We start from the raw sequence: 13,410 nt of genomic DNA, 5'->3' as shown, positions 1-13,410 counted from the left end.
CACATCCCTCCCCAGCTGCCGTCACCACCAGCTCCCAGCCCAGGCCCCATGTGGCCAGCAAATGCCCGCAAAACTGCACTAAAAGGCCACTCTGTCTGCTCCTGCCAGCACGTGGGACATCACACCAAATGCAAGCCAGACTCTTCCATCTCAGCTTCTGCTGAATTTCACTTAAATCATGATGGCCAGGTTCAAGGACAAGGTTCTTGAGGACACAGCTGTAGCAGGGGCGGGGGCCACGGTAGCCTCTTCTTAGGACTGATGAGGCTACTTCTGGCATGTGCCATCCAACCCCATCCAGCGCTTACCTTGCCAAACTGCTCGAAATATTGCTTTACATCTTCCACTACTGTGTTCGCAGATAACCCGCCTACAAATATTTTCTTTGTTCTTGTGACCATCTGCAAGAAATGACAAGAGAAAGGCATGGGTTAACCAGGTTATCTAAAGCAGGGCTCAAGAGGCTGCTGAAACAATCTGCTCTCCACATTTCTCTAGGAAGGCAATTTTAGATATATTCAAGCTGCATGGCGCGGGCGTTTAGATGTCTAAGGATGCTAGAGACAGTCACTCTGCATATCTCAGGCATTCAGATGGCAACCTAAAAGCTTGAGTTTCATACAGACACAGAGACTTCAGAACCTCATTGGCCACAACACGCAACTTCATTCTGATGGACTAGCAAAAAGAGAAAAATCACATGTCAAGCTATTTTAAAGCTAAGAGACGTGAACAAAACAGACCTAAATGCATAAAAACTGCTGCCCAGAAACCATCCACAAAACCTGTCAATAAGAAATGCACACGATTCAAAAGTACGCACAGGCTGTCTACGCTGAGCTGTTTGTGCTTGGTGCTGGTATAAGTCTTCAAGCAACACAGACGCTGACCTCGCACCTGGAGACCACCCTGCAAGCTTTGTCCAGGATTCCTCCTCCTGATTTCCTGTGATTCATCTTGATTCACCCTGCACCCAGTCATGCCCAGCTAATCCCCAGATCCCTACACTTTTGTTCCTGCAGGTCCTTCTCCTTGGGGTGCCTCTCCACTCCTGAACCTAACTATGGCAAGTTGTAACCTTCCTCCAGGATCCAGCACCTTTCTCCAAAATTCAAAATAGTTATTTATCAATCCAGCCAGGAGTTAGTCCACCCTTTTCTGAAACCCCCTAACAGTGTCTCCATATCCCTGTCTTAACACTCACTGCTCTCCACCTTGTGTGAAGTTACTTCCTCCTCCAGACAATAAGCTCTTGACTCCTCTACAAATCCTCCACCAGGCCAGGCACAGCGTCAGGCACATAGAAGCCAACACTGAATGTTTTGTAGATGTACGTGTGAAAAAATGTGGCCACATTTCCAAATCCCACCAGCTCCAAAGCCAAAGGAGTAGGAAGCTCAATGACATTAACTGCTCAGAGTGGGGACCAAAATCTTACATGTAGGAGCCAAAAATCAAGAAAAATTTCTTTCTAAAGACTGAGTTTAGGCTATGTGCCATTTTAGTTTTACTGTCACAATAAAAAAATAAAAGAAGAATGACATTAACTGTTCAGAGTGGGAACCAAAATCTTACACGTAGGAGCCAAAATCAAGAAAATAAATTTCGATCTAAAGACTGAGTTTAGGCTATGTGCCATTTTAGTTTTACTGTCACAATACAAAATTGTAGAATTTGATGGGTGAGGGTCTGACCAGTTTGTTGGCATATAATCAACACACAATGTCATCTGTTTCTACTGCAACTCGATGTGATGTAGGATGCTGAAGCATAGGAGCCATGGCTGCCTGGGTCAGTCATCACAGAGGCTCCCGGCATATCTGCTGAGTGAATGAGTGAACCAACCCACCTCAACAGGAGCCTGAGGTGAGTGACACCAGGGGGCACAGTGGTTACTGGCAGGCTGTGCTGTAGGGCACTGGAAATCCAGCTCCTGGGTCTAACTCTGGGTGTGACCCTGGGCAGGACTCACTTCCTCCTAGGTATGAGTTTTCTGCAGCACGAGATGCTGGGCCAGGGCTCCAAGGTCCCACCTAATGCCCGATTCCCATGAATCCACGAGCATCATAGCCATGATGCAGAGAGGCTTGCAGACTCCAGGGAGCTCTTGCTTTAGCTTAGTAGCTCCCACAGAAGACACATGCCACCATAGCCTGCTGGTTGACCCCAAACTTGGAGCTCGTAGACTCCAGGGAGCTCTTGTTTAGCTTGGTAGCTCCCACAGAAGACACATGCCACCACAACCTGCTGGTTAACCCCAAACTTGAATATCCTTGTCATGGACGTTCCACAGTGTTTTAAGAGGACATTATTCTAACAACTCAGTATACCACCTACTCCCTACTTCCTTCTGCCCATTAGAACCAAGCAGTGGCTTGCTCATGTGTTTAAAGCTGGGATTGACTGTTTTTTCACCTCTTTTCAGATGAATGGGGGATTAGATGAGATAGTGCATGTGAAAAATTCTATGAAGATCCCACCACTGTGCACAGCACTGAGCTCCAAGTACCTCTCATGACCTGGTTGGCCTCTTATGCTCACTCATTATTGTCCATCTCCCTTGTCACCCATTCCTTAAGTCTCCCTGGTAAATCAAGGTCACTTGAATGGCAAAATTCCATCAAGCCCTTTCCAGAATTACATCTGTCCCTACACTCATGAATCATCAAATTTTACTAATCTAACTTTGCTGATGTATTCATTCAACAGATACATTAAGTGTGAGGTGCTGGAGCTTATATTCTAATAGAATGTGGAATGTAATCCACTATAAAACGAAGATATAATGATTAGCCTACCATACAAGGTTCCTATCAGGAGTAAATTAAGTAATGTATGCCAAGTGTCTAGCAGGGCACTGTGTAGTCGCTAAATAAATGGTCACTGTAACTGACCAAAGTCAGTTACTAGACTCATCTTTCAAGCTCAGAACCAAACACGCAGCGAAAAGACACATTACACAAAAACGTGTCTTTGAAAAGGCATCTCTTACTGTCCTATTGTCTTCCACTATAATTTCAAAAACACTTTCCTGCATCTCTACATGCTTTCAGATGGGCAGAGATTCCCAATAGTTTAATTTTAGATTTTTCATTCCTTTTTTTCCCTTACCCCAGCCAAGTAATTAAATGTCTGTAAAGAAACACTAACGTGATCTACCAACATACACTAGTACAGTTCTCAATTTGAAGAAACTCTGGAGAGCCATACTATAATCTGAACCCCACGGTCTCATTTATACACTGTTTAGAGTCGGGCGGGTATACAGCAGCCCTGTCTATATTCCAAACGTTCATGTGGTCCCAGAGAATTCAACAAACAACATGTCTTCATTCCAAATAACAGAAGTCAACAGATTGTTCATTCCCCAGTAACTGGTGAAATGAAAATATCTCTTCATACACCCTCCACCGTTGCCTTATAGCCATAAACCTGCCTAGACAGAGCCCTAAACACAGAGGCAGCCATTCAGCTATAAATCTACACAGTCCCCAAAAAGCCTTTAAAACACCTTTTTTTAAAAAAGGATGAGAAATTCCAGGTCCCAGACAATGCACCAAAGTGTCCAAGTTACTAAAACATCCTCTCCAGGGACCAGCTCAGATACAGTGATGGATCCCACTCCTCAGCAAACACTGAAAGAAACTGTTTTAATCAAAACCTTCCAAACGTGAAAAGGCCAGTGGAAACATGGGCAACCCTTGGTTAGCTGCTCACCAGTGTCTCGGCTTTAGGAGAAGGGGGCACAGCTGCGGGGGCGACAGGGCTGTGCACAGTGGCCTCTCCCGCCAGGGGCATGCTGGGGGAAATGGAAGTGATTTACTTTGAGAATGCTGCCAGCATGACTGCCAAATGGACTGTGGCCTGCTCCACAATTTGCATTCTGGTGAGGGACACGGGAGGCAGAGAACCCTAGAGTCACACATTCTTCTCTCGGTTTCCTTGCCATCTCCATGGCTACTGAGGAGGGCAGGAAGGGGATGGGGCTGGGATGTTGTGTCCTGACTCTCAGTGGGACTAAATGGAGGTCCTCGAATTCCCATCAATACTATGCAAGGTTTCTATGGACACGTGAGGGTGCACACACATGTATATGCACATGCATGGGTGTGTGTTTGGGTCAACTCCAGTCCCACTCCTTGAGTCTTGGCTTCCATTTACCTAAGGAACCATTCAGTATCCCTGGAACTTTAAACCTGGATACAGTGAGAAGGCTGGACAAGGCAGACCCCCGGGTTCTATACTCCTTTTGGGTTATAAAAAAACAAAAATCCTCTTTACCCAGTGAACAGAGAGTCACCTGTTTTCCTCCTAGGATAGGCCCTTCAGGTAACTGTTTCCTAACCTGCAGCCTTAACACCAGTAGAGTACCCATATAGGGTACAGGGAAGAAGCCACTGCATCCCAAAATGCTCAGATGGCCCCACTCAGCTCCACAGTGAACTGAGATGGAGAGCTACCCATCTGTTTCAGGGAGCTCAGTCCAAAATCCATTAGGAAATTGATCTTAAATTTCCTTTGCTTGGAGTTTTAGTGGAGAGGTTGCGGATAACATTTTGGTATGTGAGTGCTTCCCACCATTAGAGACACCAGATACCTACCCGACAGCCTTGCACCATGTGGGGACAGCCCCCTCTCCCAGCAGGCGCCCCTCCTTTTATGGTTTAAGGTGTCACTCTGGGAAGCAGGAGGTGTCCGTGTGCATGTGTGCGTGTGTGTGCTCTTGCCTGTGTGCACAAAGGGCAGTGGGGAGTGTTCAGGCTCTCACAAATCATTGCTGGAAAGTTCTGCATCTAGACCTGTAATTTAACTAAACACCGCTGCTCTCCACATACCCCTTGGCTCCATAAAGAAAACCCCAGCACCCATTCCAGTTTGGAAAATTGCTGTTTACACGTAAGAACTGGCCAAAGCCAGTACTAACCAGAGCTGCAAAGAGCACTCCACCTCCCTGCCTCTAAACAGAGAGCTGGCTTTTTAAGTTAAAAAAATTCCCTTTTAAAAAATGTGTTTCCATCAGAAACGGTCACTAGGAATGGGACCACTGTTTGTATTTTTATAAAATAGGATAAAGCAAATGGGGTGTGTGTGTGTGTGTGTGTGTGGTGTGTGTGCTGTGTGTGTTTTGTGTGTGTGTTGAAGGCAGAGTGGGGTAAGGGGAGGTTAGAAAAGAGAAACTACTTTTAAAAATGAGATTAAAGGGAAAACTTAATTCCAACAGCACTGGCCTAAAGATATTCATTATCACACAAGGAAAACAAAAACAAAACAAACACCAAAAAAAACCAAATATTTCTTAATCAGAGCAAATACATGAAAAGGCAGGAAATGGCTCTGGAGAGCCTTAAATGAGTATGAGAAAGGCCCACAGAAATTAAATCAGCTCTGGCTATTATCATGTTCCTTAAAAGAGTTCAAATTCCCCATGATGAAAAAATGTAAGCCATCTTCACTCCCCAAGAACACAGGCTTGTTTGCAGATGATGCCTCATCTGTGGGAACCCCAAGGTGGAGAAAGCCAAGGAAAGATGTTAAAATGCTAGCACTGGGTAGGATGCTGCAAACCTTCTAGTTCATCCTCCCCATTGTGCGGATGGAAAAGTCAAGTCAATGAGATGACTCGCATGCTAGTTAAAGGCAAGGCAGGTAGTTAGGAGGACAGCTTTCCCAGGCTCAGACAAGGGCTCTGTCTATTACCCCATCCTGTCCAGTGACACTGAAGAACAAAAGTACTCACCAAATTCAGAATCCAGGATGAAATCCTATGTATCTGCCAATGTGGCAGTCTTCTCCTATCAGTCTGCATTTGAGAATTAAGTCCAATCTTTGTATGGCAGACCCTCGAGCAGGGCTGCCTGAGATCACAGAACTCCCGAACACCAAGGCTCCATTCCCCAAGGTGTTTCATTCAAGGTACCTCCCCTCTAAAATCCCTACTTCTCCCCATATTTTTCCCATCCTCCCTCACCCTCACAACTGCCAATACTACCATTCTTGCCACCACCAACTCTACCACCATCACCCTCGGAGCCACCCTCCTGCCACCTTCATCACTACCATAACTACTATCACCATCACATCTGAATGCAGTGGCAAACTTACTTAGCTTGCAAAGTCAGAACACAGGTCAGGTATTGGGCATCTTCTCCATCTGTTTCTAGGATCACATGTGGAAAAGAGACTGGGTTGGATCAAAAAGAGTTCCTCCAAAATTCGTGTCCATCTAGAATTTCAGAAAGTGACCTTATTTGGAAACAGGGTCTTTACAGATGTAATTAGTTAAGAATCTTGAGATGAAGTTATCCTGGACATAGGGTAAGCCCTAAATCCAGTAACGGGTGTCCTTCTAAGAAGAGGACAAACAGACACAGAAAGAAGGTGGCCATGTGCAGATGAAGGCAGGGCCTTGAGTGATGTGCCTGCAAACCAAGGAACACCAAGAATTGCTGGCAACCACCAGAAGCTAGGAGAGAGGTATGGGACAGTTTTTCCCACAGAGCCTCCAGAGGGAACCAGTCCTGCTGACACTTTGATTTCAGACTTCTGGACTCTTGAACTATGAAAGACTATATTTCTATTTCTTAAACCAATCAGTGTGTGGTAATTTGTTACAGCTGTCCCACAAAACTAATACAGAGATCTATTCGGGAGAAGCGCAAGGACACCACTGCCTTGACCTCACCTTTTTCTGGTGACAGCAGAGCCACAGTCCACATGGAAACTCTATCAATTATGGGGGAAGAGGGCATCACACCCACCCAAGCAAGGCAAGTCACGCCCACTGGCAGAGGCCACAGGGAGGACATCTCTGCCTTAAATGGTCAAATGACACCTGTCTTGAGGAGAGGAATGGGAAGGACAAAGCCACCTGTAAGGAGAAGCAGCCCAAAGGTGACACAAGGATTCAAGTTCCTCTGATAAAAACACATGATGAAAGTAAGGCCAGGGTTTACGCAAGGGCAGGCTCCTGCCTAATAAAATCTGAGATGTTGAGATATACTTTTCCCCTATGGAAAAGCCCTTTTACTGGTGTCTGCTTCCCTGCCTAGAATTCTATGCCCTCACTGTAGATCATCTGTGGGCCAGGCCTGAGCTATGCACTTCCCATGAGTTGCCTGACTTAGTCCTCATGTCAATCTTACGGCAGGTCCCAGCCACTCTTCCACAGATAAGGAAACCAAGACTCAGAAATGTTAAGCATCCAAAATCAAACAGCGTATGGAGTGACAAATGGAGAATCCAAATCTTGCCCTTCCTATTCACTGCTCTAACACCTTCATTTGCTACTGTGTCATCTTCTTTCTTTCCATAAGAAAAAAAACAATTGGAAAAAGGGGAGGATTGAGGGCACCATAAGGAGCAGGTATGTCTTCACCTTTTCTAATTTTGCAGCAAAGATGCAAAAATGACAAGCCAGATCTTCCTGGTGGAAATTTAAAATAGTGCAGCTGCTTTGGGAACAGTCTGGCAACTCCACAAATGATTAAACACAGCGTTGTCTGTCAACTCCACAAATGATTAAACATAGCGTTACCAGGCTGGGCATGGTGGCTCACACCTGTAATCCCAGCACTTTGGGAGGCCAAGGCAGGTGGATCACCTGAGGTCAGTAGTTTGAGACTAGCCTGGCCAACATGGCAAAACCCCATCTGTACTAAAAATACGAAAATTAGCTGGGCATGGTGGTGCACATCTGTAATCCCAACTACTTGGGAGGCTGAGGCAGGAGAATCACTTGAACCCGGGAGGCAGAGGTTACAGTGAGCCAAGATCGTGCCATTGCACTCCAGCCTGGGTGACAAGAGTGAAACATCTCAAAAATAAATAAATAAATAAACAAACATAGTGTTACCATATGATCCAGCAATTCCGCTCCTTAGTATATGCCCAAGAGAAATTAAAACCTATGTCCACCCAAAAACTTTTACACAAGTGTTCATGGCAGCAACAGCCAAAAAATAGAACAACCCAAATATCCATCAACAGACGAATGGATAAACAAAATGTGGTACATCCATAAATAGAATATTATTCAACTGTAAAAAGGAACGAGGTACTGACACATGCTGCAACATGGATGAACCTTGAAAGCGTTATGCCAAGTGAAACAAGCAAGACACAGAACATCACATATTACAGTTTGGGTATCCCTTATCTGAAATGTGTGGAACCGGAAGTGTTTCAGATTTCAAATGTTTTTGGATTTTGGGATATTTGCATTATACTCAATAGTTCAGCATCTCTAATTCAAAAATCAAAAATCTGAAATGCTCCAACAAGCATTTCCCTTGAGCACCATGACAGCACTCAAAAAGTTTCAGATTTTTGAGCATTCTGGATTTTGGATTTTCAGATTAGGGATCTTCAACCTGTATTTGATTCCATCCAAATGAAAGTCCATAACAGGGAAATCTGTAGAGACAGCAGGTAAATTAGTAGTTGCATAGAGCCAGGGGAGAGGGAGGGAGTGATGGCTAAAGGGTATGCGGTTTCTTTTTGAGGTGATAAAAATGCTCTAAAATTGACTGTGGTGATGGGTGCACATATCTGTGAATATACTAAAATCCATTGAATTGCACCATTTTAAATGAGTGAATTATATGGTATTTGAATTATATCTCAATAAAGCTGTCAAAAAAAAAATGACAGGCCAGAGAGATACCTAAGCCAAGAGTCTGAATGCAAAAATGACTTAAAATAAGCCCACATGTCCAAGAAAGTGTGCCTGCCCACCATTCCCACCGCTTCGTCTCTCATCAATTCCACAGGCCTCAGGTCACCCACAGGTGACCACTGGAAAAAGGTATAACAATATTTTACGTTGCCGATTGCTAAAATTAATTTAACTTCAAAGGAAACTAATTACAAATATAACCCCAAATGTTCCTCCAAGTTCTCCCTCCCTGTATATAGCTATTAGCCAGAGAGCACCAGGGTTCAAGCTACAATTTGGCCTTCCCTCTAAATAGCTTTAAAATTGGAAGGAAAAAAATAGCCCTCGCCTATATGGAGCTGGAATATAATTCACACACAATTATACAACATAGTCAGGGCACAACTTTACCTCTGATTAAAACAACAGAAACTCACCTACAGGAGACGGTGATCTTGTAATGAAATGATCAGGATGCTTCGGCTGGGAGCTGAAGCTCCCCACCCTCATCTCAGAGCTCTCTACCTGGCTCCCTCCTAGGCTAATTTAAAAAATACTACTTCCTCTTACCCTAGGGAAAAAGCCGCAGCCACAGGGGTGACCTGTCCACAGATTAGTATCAGAGAGTAATATCCTAAACAGTAGCACTGACTCCTATTGGGGGCTGGGGGAGGTAACCGACAAAGGTAGAGAGATGAGGGCTGCCTTGAAAAGCACAGGAAATTAAGGATCATGATCCCTGCATCAAGCGCTGCAGAGCGAGGTGGCTGGCTAGCCGTCATTCCGATCACAGGCACCCAGGCTGCTCTGCATCCGCAGGCGGTTTCTCCATCACTCCATCCCTCTGGGAGCCGCTGTCCCCCAGTGCTCACCACACGGTGATTCAGACCCACTATGGGGAAGACCCCAAAGACTTTCTCAAGTATTTGAATGATTATCAATACACTGATGCAATTAAAACCCATAATCTTTTACAACAGTGGTATTAAGCAAAATTAAGTAAGAAACCTTCACTGTTTTTGAATCTGCGAGGAAGTCGTGCATTTCTGCATACAAAAGAGGCCCCTCTAAAGCCCCAGCATGAGAAAGGCAGCCAAAGCAGATTCTTAATAAACCTCAGAAAGAGGTGGGAAAGAAAGAGCCAGACGGGATGGCGGGGTTGGTATGAACTCAGTCTTTCCATCTGTGCCTGTCACTCCAGCAGTGGGAGCCCGAGTTGCCCACCCAGGGTGGAATTCTTCTGAAGATGCACAGATGACTCACGGTGAGGGGTAGGGCCCTAGAAATGGTGGCACGATGGTCTCAGGGTCCCATGACTAAAGCACAGGCCCAAGGTCATTCTGCCTACAGAAATGATACAAATACAACAATAATAGGAAGTTCCCATTTTCAAGCACACCTATGTAAACTGAGACATGCTAAATAACTGACCCTGGTTTCTCAGATGAGGTTGGGTCAAGTCTCCTAACAGTTTCGAGCCTCACGTTCTCCGTTCTATAAAACAGGCCTAGGACCCTGGCTGAAATAACACAAGCTGAAACACAAATGTGAAATCGTAACCCTGAGAACACCATCCACACAAGGGTTCTGTCTCCTCCAGCGCAACCTTTCTCCCAGCTTCTCCTCCTGGCTGGAATCTCCTCAGTGCCTATTTCCAGGCTGAGAAATGCCTGAGGCTCTTCACACCGGCTGTGCTCAGGGTAAAAGAAACCAGCCCAAGTACAGGCTGCAGGATTTAGGAACACACAACCTTGGTGACAAGCTCAGAGCTCCCAAATTGCTCTTTTCCCAAAACATTTCCGTTTATCTGGGTAGCAACTACCACGGAAAATGGTTTCTACACAAAAGTTGAGCATGTCAAAGTTCCCTGTAAACAGAAGTAAATAGCCACCCCCTGATCTATCATCTTGGGGAACCTCTGAGTCCTTCACTATGACATTTGGGAAACATCACAGACAGGCTGAGAAACCATGTTAGAAGGAATGGCCGAGACTACAGACCCTCGGATACACGACAACTTAAGGAAAACCAAGCTTCAGAGAGAAGCCAGACCAAGAGAGGATTTCCAGAGCCCATCTCTCCAGTAAACTGGGAGCCACCTGCCAGAACGAGGCCTGTTCTCATCAGCAACAATCTGGCCTGCTCTTCTTAGGAGCGAGTGTATAAAAACTTTGCTGGTAGGCAGGTTCTAAAGCCAAGTTACCCCATCCCCCAAACCCTCCAGTTGATTTCACGAAAAGAACAAATGGCAGCCTCAACCCTTAGCCTTGATTACCTTCATTACCATATTTTAGATGTACGTGGCAATCAGTTTCTGATGAGCAAGTTTTACCTAATCCACACACTGACACTCCTGTAGTGCAGAGGTTCTCAATTCTGGCTGCACATTCGCATGGCCTACGGGGTGGGGGTCGTTAAAACTTACTGATACCTGGGCCCCACCCTCAGGGATCTCACTGGTTCAAGGTGAGACCTGGGCATCAGTATTTTTAAACACTCCCCAGAACATTCTAATATGCAGCCAGGGCTCTGTAAGAAGCTGCTTCTGCCATCTAACGGGAAAAATGGCAAGGATGGAGGCCTCAACAAAAGCCAAGTTTTTTGAGACAGGGTCTTGCTCTGTCACCCAGGCCAGAGGCCAGTGGCATGATTACAGCTCACTGCAGCCTTAACTCCTGAGCTCCAGTAATCCTCCCATCTCAGCCTCCTGAGTAGAAGAGACTACAAGCATGCACACACCACCACATCTGGCTTTTTCTTTCTTTCTTTTTTTTGGTAAAGACAGGGTCTGGCTATGTTACGCAGGCTGGTCTCAAGCTCCTGGCTTCAAGTGATCCTCCTGCCTCAGCTTCCCAAAGGGCTGGGATTATAGGAGTGAACCACCATGCCTGGCCTTCAGATTCTTGTTCATTAAAACCCTTCCTGAGCATGAGGGGTGAAGAGCCACAGAAGAGCAGAAGGAGCCTGGGATTTCAACAAGAAACTGCTGGACTTGAGTCCTAGCTGGGTAATTTTAGGCAAACTACGCATAAAGTGGGGGCAATACCTATATGTCACAGAGCTGCTGTAAGCATCAAATTATTTTAATGCACCTGGCACATAGTAGGTGTTGAAAAAAGGTTTGCTGAGTCCTGAGAAAGACCAAGAGGGTAAGAAAAGAAATGGCAGCAGAGTGTCTCCAGTGGCAAGCCATGTTCATTAATCCACTCTCTCATCAAACCTGTTGTGAGGACCCACTATGTGCCAAGCACTGCATAAGACCTCATCTCTGCTCCAAAGATGCTTACATTCAAGTAAGAGCCTGTGTTAGTTCTAGTATGGTAGAGCTGTGAGAGCACAGGGCTGGGCATGACCTGCAGCTTAAAGGTTAGCAGGGGAGAGCCAGGAAGAAAGGGGAGAAGGGCCTTTGCAGCCTGTCTGGCAGAAGGACTGTTAGTGGTCCCAAAAGACTGCAGCATAAGACATTGTGGGATGCAAGGAGGATAGGCCAGGCCCAACGGGAAGGCTGAATCTCTGTGGGGTTTAAACGGGAGAGTGACTTTTCAATCCAGCTATTAAAAAGAAGAGCAGGGGGCTCGGGCGCAGTGGCTCACACCTGTAATCCCAGTACTTTGGGAGGCCGAGGCAGGCGGATCATGAGGTCAGGAGTTCGAGACCAGCCTGGCCAATATGGTGAAACCCCGTCTGTACTAAAAATTCAAAAATTGGCTGGGTGTGGTGGCACATGCCCGTGGTCCCAGCTACTTGGGAGGCTGAGGCAGAAGAATTGCTTGAATCTGGGAGGCGGAGGTTGCAGTGAGCTGAGATGGTACCACTGCACTCCAGCCTGGGTGACAGAGTGAGACTCCGTATCAAAAAAAAAAAAAAAAAGAAGAAGAAGAAGAAGAGCAGGGGCTAGGTGCGGTAGCTCACGCCTGTCATCTCAGCACTCTGGGAGGCAGAGGCAGGTGGATCACTTGAGGTCAGGAGTTTGAGACCAGACTGGCCAACATGGCGAAACTCCACTTCTACTAAAAACACAAAAATTAGCCAGGTGTGGTGGTACACATCTGTAATCCCAGCTACTCGGGAGGCTGAGGCATGAGAATCACTTGAACCCAGGAGGCAGAGGTTGCAGTGAGCCAAGTTGGCACCACTGCACTCCAGCCTGGGTGACAAAGCAAGACATCTCCAAAAAAAAGAAAAAGAAAAAAGAAGAGTAGGGCCATTGGGTGGGGAGGCTGGGTGATCTTAACACTTAGATGTTGACAAGGAAGTAGAGAAAAAGGCATGAACCAGGAGCAAGACACCTGGACAGCAGTCCTAAGCAACCCGCATGCGGGCTAGGATTAGCTCCCCCACCAGCAGGTCTCTTCTTGCCCAGCTATTCTACTGTTCCGGAAACACCCCAGGAGCAAGAGAGCAAGTGGGGGCAGGTGGGGAAGGCATAAGAAGCGATAAGCACATTGCACCCTGAGTGCAGTGGTCTTTGGAAATACACTCAGCCATCTGTTAAGTCATAAATTTTACCTATCAAGAAAAAAAGTCAAATTCCCCCCAGCCCAGATATGCTGATCTGGCCTCTTCCATCCTCCACAAGTAACTTCCTTTGAGGGAAAAGCGGGAAACCCAAAGAAGGGCTTGTAGTAAAAGAGAGAGGCCAAAATCATCATGAGCAAGTCTCTCTGCCTTTTATTGAATGTCTCAACCCTCTAAGGACGGAAGATGATTTTTCTAAACCCAAGAGGGCCATAGAGGCTGAAAAGAGCATCAGACTT

The 13,410-nt window shown here is 46.0% G+C and overlaps 1 protein-coding gene across 7 annotated transcripts in view; it reads right to left on the bottom strand.

Moving 5' to 3' along the window:
• Positions 1-13,410, bottom strand: part of MSI2 (musashi RNA binding protein 2) — a 428,034-nt gene that overhangs the window by 282,966 nt on the left and 131,658 nt on the right. For all 7 annotated transcript variants that reach the window (XR_010110574.1, XR_010110575.1, XM_034942537.4 and 4 more), the window contains exon 6: positions 309-401. Coding sequence is in view for 5 of the 7 variants with exons in the window: in XM_034942537.4 (XP_034798428.1) it covers positions 309-401 (93 nt within the window). In the remaining 2 variants the exon portion in view is untranslated. The remainder of the gene's footprint in view (positions 1-308; positions 402-13,410) is intronic.

The sequence above is a fragment of the Pan paniscus genome, chromosome 19 (genome assembly GCF_029289425.2).
Source record: "Pan paniscus chromosome 19, NHGRI_mPanPan1-v2.0_pri, whole genome shotgun sequence".
NCBI classification, from domain to species: Eukaryota; Metazoa; Chordata; class Mammalia; order Primates; family Hominidae; genus Pan; species Pan paniscus.
The sequence above is the reverse complement of the archived record's forward strand: the minus strand, read 5'-3'. Positions and strand labels throughout refer to the sequence as shown.